This window comes from Arachis ipaensis, chromosome B08 (assembly GCF_000816755.2).
Source record: "Arachis ipaensis cultivar K30076 chromosome B08, Araip1.1, whole genome shotgun sequence".
NCBI classification, from domain to species: domain Eukaryota; kingdom Viridiplantae; phylum Streptophyta; class Magnoliopsida; order Fabales; family Fabaceae; genus Arachis; species Arachis ipaensis.
The window spans coordinates 126,972,981-126,982,827 of record NC_029792.2 but is presented as its reverse complement, the minus strand read 5'-3'; the positions used below and the strand labels follow the sequence as shown (position 1 = coordinate 126,982,827).

Here is a 9,847-nt window from a genome sequence, read left to right as displayed (position 1 = left end):
AATAAAAGATCAAAAAATTTATTTATTTTTTTTCAAATTAATATTATTGTATAATAGTCCCAATTATATAAATCAACAATTAGGCATAGTGTATTAGGGTGCAAATAAATACAAAAAGATCGGATACAAATGCTGATAGTTTCAAAGTTTTCATTAACATAGGAAAATGCTCCATTTTGAACTCAAGTGCCATGGCAAATATGAAAATCAAATGAACTAAGCATACTATTATTATATGTTAGAAAATATTATATATTTATTCTATTGATGTCTTCCTTGTAAGCAAGGATGTATAGACAAAAATCCTTTAATTATTAAAAGCATGAGCAGTGTTTTGTATATTTCTATTTTTTTTTATTATAAGAGTGTTATATGCATTAATGTTTTTTATAAGAGTAGTTTGTCCTGGTAGGTAGGGTGAATACTAAGAAATGGCTGAGTCGGTTCGAGATTATTAGCAAGGATGATACGAGTTGTGTTTTATGCATCAAGGATGTTGAGCAGGTCCATCACTTATTTTTTGGTTGTGAATTTGTTTGGCAGGTGTGGAGTACATGGGTATCTGTCTTTGGCCAGCTCTAGTCTTTTTCGAGGTTGATGAAGGATCATTTCCTAAGTTAAACAGAGGAGTCGCGTAGAAAAGAAGTTCGAAAGCAGCATTTGAAGTGTTTCTGTGCGATTATTTGGCACATTTGGATGGAGATGAATATGAGAATATTTCAGAATCAAACAAAAAGCGTAGAAGATATTATCCACATGACTATGCTCAGCTGCAACGAGTGGAGAGGTGCCCATTCCTAATATTGTTGATGGCTATGCTGGAAATGACATGCGAATCTCCTTTCTTTTGGTTGTTGATACTTTTTGGAGTTGCTTTTCTGTTTATATTGTTTGAGGCTGAATGCTCTACCTAGTAGTATGTTGAGCTCTTTAGTTTTCAAAAAAAAAAAATTATTGAATTAAAATTTAATTTCGATTTCTATTTCCAATTATATATATATATATATATATATATACTCATTTCTCTTATTGAATGTATTAGCATAGTGCTAAGTTACTGTACTTGCAGGCTCCAAAGTCATGTTTTGAATCACTCATATATTTTCAATGTTTTGGACGGAGTTTGGCTTAGATTTTATTTTTGGGCCAAAATATTATCCACCTTTGTATTTTTCTTCCGTGCGATATCTTAATTCGATAATTTAAAAATTAATTTGTCATAAATTTAAATTTTAATTAAAAATTTATTATTAATTAGTTATTATATACACAAAATAAAATTTAAATATTTAATATTTATTTAAATAAATTAATAAATTAATTACCAAACAAATTTAAATTGATTTATATAACTTTGTTTTTAATAATTTTTTTTGTTACTTCTACTTTTTACTTTTTGTTCTCTTCTTAATTTTTGTACCTATTAATAAACTATTAATATTGGCACACTCATTTGCTCTATAAGAGCCCTTATTATAACTCCACCAATAATAATTCCTCCATATAGCGTTGCCAACTTGCCATAACCCATAAGGATAGAAGATTAATTTTAGTTTGTTGAGATTTTAATACATTTATCTGTTTAAGGGTAAGAGATTTAGTAATTTATTGGCTAATAATAAATTTTTAAAAACAATTCAATTATACATTTAAGTATTTTTGACAATTAAATTTAATTAAGTTGGCTCAAATTAAAAAAAAAAAATTACTTTCATTTCAATAATGTAATTTCTTCATCTTCGTCTTCTCCTTTTATTTTTCCATTTTTTCCTTCTCCTCCTCTTTTTCCTCCTTCGTCTTCTCCTTTTATTTCTCCGTTTCTTCCTCCTCCTCCTCTTTCTCCTCCTCCTCCTTTCAAATTTGCATACATAAGTTCTTCTTTTTCTTCTTGAATTGAATTTGAATTTATATAAATGACAATGTTCAATTCATTTAGTATTATACAATAGTTTTGCTTTGATAATATTTTCGGTTTATTCTAGACGCAGATATTTCTGAATTCGAATTTATATAATGGACAAATGTTCGGTTCATTTGGTATTATACAATGATTTCGCTTTGATAATATTTTCGGTTTATTCTAGACGCAGGTGTTTCTGAATTCAAATTTATATAATGGAAAAATGTTGGGTTCATTTGGTCTTATACAATGGTTTTGCTTTAATAATATTTTTCGATTCATTTGTAGTCCAGGTATGTTGTCGATGAATAATTTATCCTAATGGTTGGAATGACTTTCAAGACAAATGAAATGAAATCTAATACAATTAAATAAAGTGATAATAAATAATGTCATTCCTTTTTACTAAAAAAAGACTCAATCATTAACAAAAACGTATCTCATTTCTGGATCAAAATGAATCTTAATTAAACTAAGAAATAAACCGAAATTACTTAAAGAATAAAAAAAATTGGTCAATACTTATCAACAGTATCAAGTGAACCTCAATTAACACACAAATAAACCAAAATAAATTAAGAAATAAACCAAAATTGTTTAATAATGTCAGTAGAAAAATAAACTAAGAAATGAACCGAAATTATTAATAAAGAAGAAGAAGAATAATCTGCATGTGCGAATTTGAAAGAAAAAGACAGAAGAGAAAAAGAAAAAGAAAAGAAAAAAAATCTGCCTGCGCGAATTTAAAAGAAAAAGAAGAAAGAGAAAGAGGAAAAGAAAAAAAAAAACAAAAAAAAAGAAGAAAGAGGAAAAGAAAACAAAAAAGAAAAAGAAGAAGAAAAAAATATAATTTAAAAAATTATTATAATAATTTAATTAAATTTAATTAATTATTTTATTTAAATATAAAATATTAATTTTATTATTTTAAAAAATTCTAATTCATANNAAGTAACTTTTTTTAACTTTTGACTTATGAAAAGTAGTAGTATTAATGTCGGGTGTAATTTTCAAAACCAAATTGCAACTTTCTAAGAAGCTATTTTGGAGCTTATAGAGAAGTTAAAAAAAATGACTTCTCTCATAATACTTCTACTTTTCATTACATTTCTTTAAAATAAGCACTTTTAGAGTTAAAAATCCAAACATAAAATAACTTATTTATAAGTTACTTTTAACAGAGTCATTTATTGTTTAAGTTATTTTATCAAAAGGAGCTTAATTAAGTTAGTTATCCAAACTGGCCTTAGTCTTCAACGAATTATAAGTGAAGATTTTGTGATTTAGCTGAACTCTAATTAAGTTCAACGTGGTGTTATTGTATTTCTTTTTGAAAAGAGAATTTCAACCCCTCGTACTTTCATCCATTTAATTAGTGTGGTTCTTAGATTATATATATAATTTGGTTTGTAACCCTAAAAACAATCCTATTTCTAAGTTTATTTCACACAATAATAATTGTTTATTCATCCCGTAAAATCTCATTTTTCAGTTAAAAATATTTCAAGAATGACTACATAAACATTTGAAAAATGTTCCACCGTTTTATGCATCCATGCATTTCAACTAGGGATAGGAACGTGTGGATATGAGTGAATTGACAAAATGTGTATATATGTATATTAAAAGGTTATGTTAGATGTATATTAAAATTAGCTACTAAAATCAATTATTAGTATAAAATATATGTTAAAATATAAATACACATTAAAAATAAATTAAACTATATATATATTTATACTTCAAACGTTTTATTTTAATTTTTTTATTAAAATTAAAATTTTAGTCCTATTTGTATGTGTGTTTGAAAATGATTATTTTTATTATTATTATTATTATTGAATTAATAATGAAGGTCTAAGGAGAAGTTCGACAGAAAGCAGAAGCATGAGAATTGAGAAACGCAACATCCAAACACGGCCTTAAGCTGCTGCTTTCTGGCTCCCTTGTCCGAGCAAGCGACCGAGCACGTAGAGAGAGATCGGGGTGGAAACGCAGCCATGGGAGACGGAGGTTCCGGCAACCGCGGCGGCAACAGCAACAACAGCGGCGGCGGAAGCAACAAGCCGGAGTGGCTCCAGCAATACGATCTCATAGGGAAGATCGGAGAAGGCACGTACGGACTCGTGTTCTTGGCGCGCATAAAGTCCCAAACCAATCGCGGCAAATCCATTGCCATCAAGAAATTCAAGCAGTCCAAAGATGGCGACGGTGTTTCTCCCACCGCTATTCGCGAAATCATGGTACTCATTTTTCCCTCTCTTCTCTCCTTTTAATTTTTATCTTTGTTTCCAGCTGTAGAAGTTGAAATTCAAGTAGCTGAAAACTATTGTTCTTTTTTCTTTGAAATTTCGAATTTTTTGATGATGAATTGACGGTAATGGGGATGGTGATTAAGGTAATGCAGTTGTTAGAACGTGGAAATTGAATTGTTCACTCTATTTTCAAAGTCTTCAATACATTTTCTGCTTTGTTTCTAGCTAAAGGAAGTTGTGAAATTTTGAACCTCAAGTAGCTGAAATTGTTGAGTTTGGTTTTTCTTTTAGTTTCGAATTTTATTTTATTTTTATATTTCAGTTTCTTGATGACGTTGGATTGTTGGTGAAGTTAAATAGGTAATGCAGTTGTTGGGATGTGGAAATTGAATTGTATCTGTGTGTAGTTGTAATTTTTGGATCCCATGGGGTGCTTTGGGTTGATTTTTAGCAGCTTCAACTTGTTGATTGGTGCAGCTGCTGAGGGAGATAACCCACGAGAATGTTGTGAAGCTTGTAAATGTACACATCAATCACGCGGACATGTCTCTGTATCTTGCTTTTGATTACGCCGAGCACGACCTCTATGTGAGTTTTATTCTAGAACATGCCCTTGTGGTGCTTACTTGAGTTGAAATAGTCATTTTCAGATGTAAACTATTGATGTTTTCTCCATGAAAAAGTGTGTAGTTTATATTCACGCTCGGTGAAATAAGCTTTTGCTATTGTAGATTCATTGTGTGATATGTGTTATACACATATTTTAGGCCTTTTCACTGAATTTCACTCTGTTGAGAAAAAAAAAAAGGAGGTTTTGTTTTGGCAAAATCTTGTTAATTTTGTATGGGAAGAAACGTGTACATGTATCAAGGAATTGATTGTTCTAGTTAGCTGAGTGTAAAAATTGCAATCTTGAATGGCAGGAAATAATTAGACATCATAGGGACAAAGTCAACCATTCCATTAATCAGTACACTGTTAAATCATTACTCTGGCAGTTGCTCAATGGACTAAACTATCTGCACAGGTGAGTATCTTTTTGTAAATTTGACGAGGGCTCCTTTTCTTTCCTTCTTTATATGTTGACCTATTATATTATATATATCTCTTGCAGTAATTGGATAATACATCGAGATTTAAAGCCCTCAAATATACTGGTATGACTTGCCTACCTTATCATTGTATATCATTTTGGCTCCTTTGTGCAGACATTTGGGTTCAAATTTACTTTGTCAACCTTTGATTAGTAAACTAGTGTCTTTTATGAACTTTTCATAAAGGTTATGGGTGAAGGGGAGGAGCATGGAGTTGTTAAAATTGCTGACTTTGGACTTGCAAGGATATATCAATCCCCTTTGAAGCCATTATCTGAAAATGGGGTACGACCACCCTTTTCCTTCTCATGCACTTGTATTCTTCTATCTATTGTCTGTGCATTCGAGAAATTTCTGCGTATTCTTCACGTACTTATGGCTTTCTTAGGATTGAAGTAGCCAAAATATTGGCAATCATATAATATAGACAGAAGTACTATGTTAAAGGCTTGTGTTATTTCAGTCACAGCATTCTTCTTTAAGCTGAATGATGGTATTGTAAATGATTTTCAGATTCACTTCTTGAACTGTCTACCTTTCCCCACATGCATTGGGTTCCAATTCCTGAATTGGCCTTTTTATTCTTTAACCATCTGTTAACTGTGAACGTGTACCTCATGTTTAGCTCTCTATACATTTGATTGATTAGATTCTTGATATCTGAAATTATGAAACATTACCACACAGGTTGTTGTAACCATTTGGTACCGTGCTCCTGAGTTGCTTCTTGGAGCAAAACATTATACTAGTGCTGTTGGTATCCTTTTATTTTACTTCTTTTTTATGCATAAGTTAATCATGTGTATGTATATGTTTCTATATTCTGTGCTTTTGTAATATTTTATATTCAAGTGACTGTACATTTGTCCTCATGTATCTATTACTGACTTCAGGCTTATACTTTCTTTACAGCTTAATTCTTATGGTATTTCTCATTAATATTAATTTTGTTACATTCTTGGTACTTTTTGCTATCCCTATTTTGACTTGAGGTTGTTGCTTGAATAAGTATTGGTTTTTATTGAATCTTAGTTGTTAAAGTATGGGTCTAGGGTCTACAAGAATGGTTGACATGTCATAAATAAGTTATTTGAAAATTTTCCATCTGGAATGCTGTGGAATATACATAATCCAAGGATATGCTTATGTTCCAAAATTGGTCTAGTCATTGTTCCTTAATGGACATTTAGATATGTGGGCTGTGGGATGCATTTTTGCTGAGTTGTTGACCTTGAAGCCACTATTTCAAGGTGTAGAAGTCAAAGCTACCCCAAATCCCTTTCAGGTACTAAATGCTGAGCCTATGACTTACAGCTGTGTCAACGAAGTAGTTTCTATATTAGTATTGCCTTGTATTTTCAGATTATAAGTAATCCTTATTGGCTTATTCCACTTGTGCAGCTCGATCAACTTGACAAGATATTCAAGGTTTTAGGTAATTTAACTGCTTACATTTTTCTTAATCTCTACTGGGGGATGTTCTTTCTCTTAAATATTCCAGACCTACATCAGTCGACATTGTTACTGTGCCAGGCCATCCCACATTAGAAAAGTGGCCTTCCTTAGCAAATCTCCCCCATTGGCAACAAGATGTTCAACATATACAAGGGCATAAATAGTAAGAACATTATTTAGTGAGTTTATGCAAATATGTGCAGAATAGACCCATAGTGTACAAGTACTTTGTTGTTGTGTCTGTTCTTTGTATGCTCTTACTTGAAAACTAATAATTTGTCTCATGAAATTAATGGATTTGTTCTTCATTTTTGCTCACAGTGATAACAACAGTCTCTATAATGTTGTTCACCTATCTCCAAAAAGTCCTGCATTTGACCTTTTGTCAAAGATGCTTGAGTGAGTTTTCCTTTAAAGCTTTTAAGAAATTTTTTACTATGCCTACACTAATATATTCTGAACTTATTTTTCCTTATTTTTCCTCTGCTCTTGCTTAACAATAATATGCTTGTGTTTTTATGTACAGATATGATCCTCGAAAGCGTATTACAGCAGCACAAGCTTTGGAACATGAGTAAGACTTCTTTTATTCTTGCACAAATTCTACATACCTTACAAGATTTAACGTTCTGTTGGTCATTGGTGGTTGTTCTGTAGAAATTCCTTACAACATTCCACATTCTTTTATAGTTTCCTGCATCTTTTTCCCCTCATGCTTTGACCTACTTATGCAGCTATGCAAGTATAATTAAATGATGTAGTTGCCATATTCTTCTTGAAATCAATAGATTTTTATTAGAACTTGTAATAATGATTGAAGATGAGCAAGTAGATTGTCGTAGTCATCCACAAAACTAGTCCAGAAGCTTCCCCTAAACTAATATAGTGCTGGAGTTTGATATTGATACAAATTTTCTATATCAATTTGTGACTCCAATGGGGGTAGAGAAAAAATAATATACTAGTTGCTTTGTTGCGTTTGATGCAAATGTTGTTTATTTATATTAGGGAACATTGCATTGCTACTTTGGTGGAAATAAACCTTGTTATAAGTCACTGTTCAATTGGTTTTGATATTTTGCAAGATTACATGCATGATTTGTTCTCCATGTCCACAATATTGATCATATAGTTAGTTGTTACTTGTTTCTTTTCTCGCTCATAAATTATCTTTTGAGCATCCTTACCCTTTGTTTGCCAGGTATTTCAAAATTGAACCACAGCCTGGGCGGAAGTAAGGCTTTTTTCCTCATTCCTTCCTCTTTTGATATTCTAGTTTGGTCTTTTCCCTTTGTTTTCATTGGATAAAACCTTCTACTTCTGTTGGTTACTTTTACATTACTTATTTTGGTAGATATTTAAACAAACAAATGTTCACCTAGTCTTTCTCATGCTCTTTTTTTTTTGGAGTAAAGTATTCCATCAATGTATGTTTTAATTAACTAACCATCTTTGTGTATGTTCAGTGCCCTTGTACCCTGCCAACCGGGAGAGACATTTGTGAATTATCCCACTCGTCCAGTGGACACAACAACCGATTTTGAAGGGACAACCAATATGCAACCTCCACAGCCGGTATGCTTTGATATTTGGGAATTCTGTTGAAAGTATAATATTCTAAACCAAAATTGTGCAAGCAGAATTTGTTGGTGACCCATCTTGATCTTGTAAAGTCCTGTTATGATTCAAAATTTTCAATAAGTAGGGAATATTCATTAAAATGCGTCCTTGCCAAATATTAAGTTGTCAACTTTGTTCTTGATAAGTGTAATCAATGATTTTGTATTATATATTCACTCATGTATAGGTAATCTTAACTCCATGATTTTGAATGTGATGTGTGTACTTCTTATTAGAGTCAGGTTACATCGGGAGCTGCAGTTTCTGGCAGTATGCCTGGTGGTCATGTGTCAAATAGATCTGTTCCTCGACCAATGAATGTTGTTGGGATGCAAAGAATGCCTCATCAGGCAATGCAAGCTTATAATCTTACATCTCAGGCAGGGATGGGTGGTGGAATGAACCCTGGTGGCATGCCGATGCAACGAGGTGTACCACAGCCGCATCAGCAACAGCAGGTTACATGTTTATTGGAATCTCTCTCTCTATCCTGTGGTTTTTTTTGGGGGGGATGTTGGGTAGATATGATACTCTGATTATGATACTCTGATTTCTGTGTGAGCAGTTGAGGAGAAGAGACCAAATGGGGATGCCAGGATACCCTCAACAAAAGTCAAGACGTATATAAGGTAAATGCTTTCAACGGAAGTGGTGTCTATCAAAGAGACAACGTTGGCATATCGTAAAACCGGGCGAATTCTTTGATGTGGGCAATCGGGGGATCAAATTAAACATCCATTCTTATTCTTTTGTTATGGTATTAAAATTCTTGTAATGTTTGAGACACCGTAAAATCGAGCCAATTCTTAATCGCCTTTTTACCTTCCTTTTCTGTAACATGCCTAACATCAAATTGTGATTCCACTCGCTATGGTTTCCTTACAGCATCCTTGGACCTGTTGGCATAGCCAAGAAGACTCCTATATTCGCAATAAGCCGATCTCCTGCTTCTTGTGGTTAGCCTGTGCTGGTAGAGATCAAGTGAAATAGATTCAGAGGGTTGTCAATACCAGAGGAACTTCAAACTTGAGCTCAATCAGGACAATTTATGAACCCAAACTTCAGATGATTTGCTTTCATGCTTGTGGAAGTTTGCTGCAACAGCGAGCACAAGAATCTGGATGCTAGAACACTAAATCATTCTGTTGGAGCCCCTGCGAGGGAAATAAAAAAGGGAAATGATTTATCAAGGAGGCACATGTATGTTACACGTATAAGTTGTATATGTAGAATTTTTTTGCATTTACGAGCTTTTAGGCAAGATCAAAGTTAGACTTATAAGGTTTCCACCAACTGACCAACCTTATATTTTGTATCCATGCTGTATAATGTGGATGTAGTAGTGTAGATTATTGCATCAATTGAAAATACTACTGTTTTTTTTTTTTGTTCAATATTTTAAACTTATGAATTTGTTGTTTTTATTTAAGAAATCATCTTTCGTTCTAAAAACGCAAGTTGACTTTGGGCGACTCATGTGGGCACTCCATTTTACGGGTTTTTTTTTTTTTTCATAAATTCAT

At 32.4% G+C, this 9,847-nt stretch overlaps 1 protein-coding gene across 2 annotated transcripts; it reads left to right on the top strand.

Annotated features, from left to right (window-relative positions):
- On the top strand, positions 3,757–9,718 carry LOC107613470 (cyclin-dependent kinase E-1). Of its 2 annotated transcripts, none has more exons than XM_016315476.2 (16): positions 3,757–4,143; positions 4,633–4,743; positions 5,079–5,182; positions 5,270–5,312; positions 5,436–5,534; positions 5,937–6,006; positions 6,440–6,534; positions 6,651–6,684; positions 6,783–6,867; positions 7,026–7,103; positions 7,231–7,278; positions 7,906–7,938; positions 8,171–8,279; positions 8,567–8,782; positions 8,890–8,953; positions 9,210–9,718. In XM_016315476.2, the coding sequence occupies exons 1-15, from the start codon at positions 3,901–3,903 to the stop codon at positions 8,950–8,952; spliced, it is 1,431 nt and encodes a 476-aa protein (XP_016170962.1). In that variant the 5' UTR covers positions 3,757–3,900; the 3' UTR covers position 8,953; positions 9,210–9,718. The 2 variants fall into 2 exon arrangements, with proteins under 2 accessions (XP_016170962.1, XP_016170961.1); XM_016315475.2 differs by having other exon boundaries at positions 8,561–8,782.

Excerpts from the sequence above, each read along its gene's own strand:
- LOC107613470 (XM_016315475.2), top strand. The coding sequence starts at position 3,901 with ATGGGAGACGGAGGTTCCGGCAACCGCGGCGGCAACAGCAACAACAGC. Across the intron at positions 6,007-6,439 it reads ACATTATACTAGTGCTGTTG|ATATGTGGGCTGTGGGATGC; the intron begins GTATCCTTTTAT and ends ATGGACATTTAG. Across the intron at positions 8,280-8,560 it reads ATATGCAACCTCCACAGCCG|AGTCAGGTTACATCGGGAGC; the intron begins GTATGCTTTGAT and ends ACTTCTTATTAG.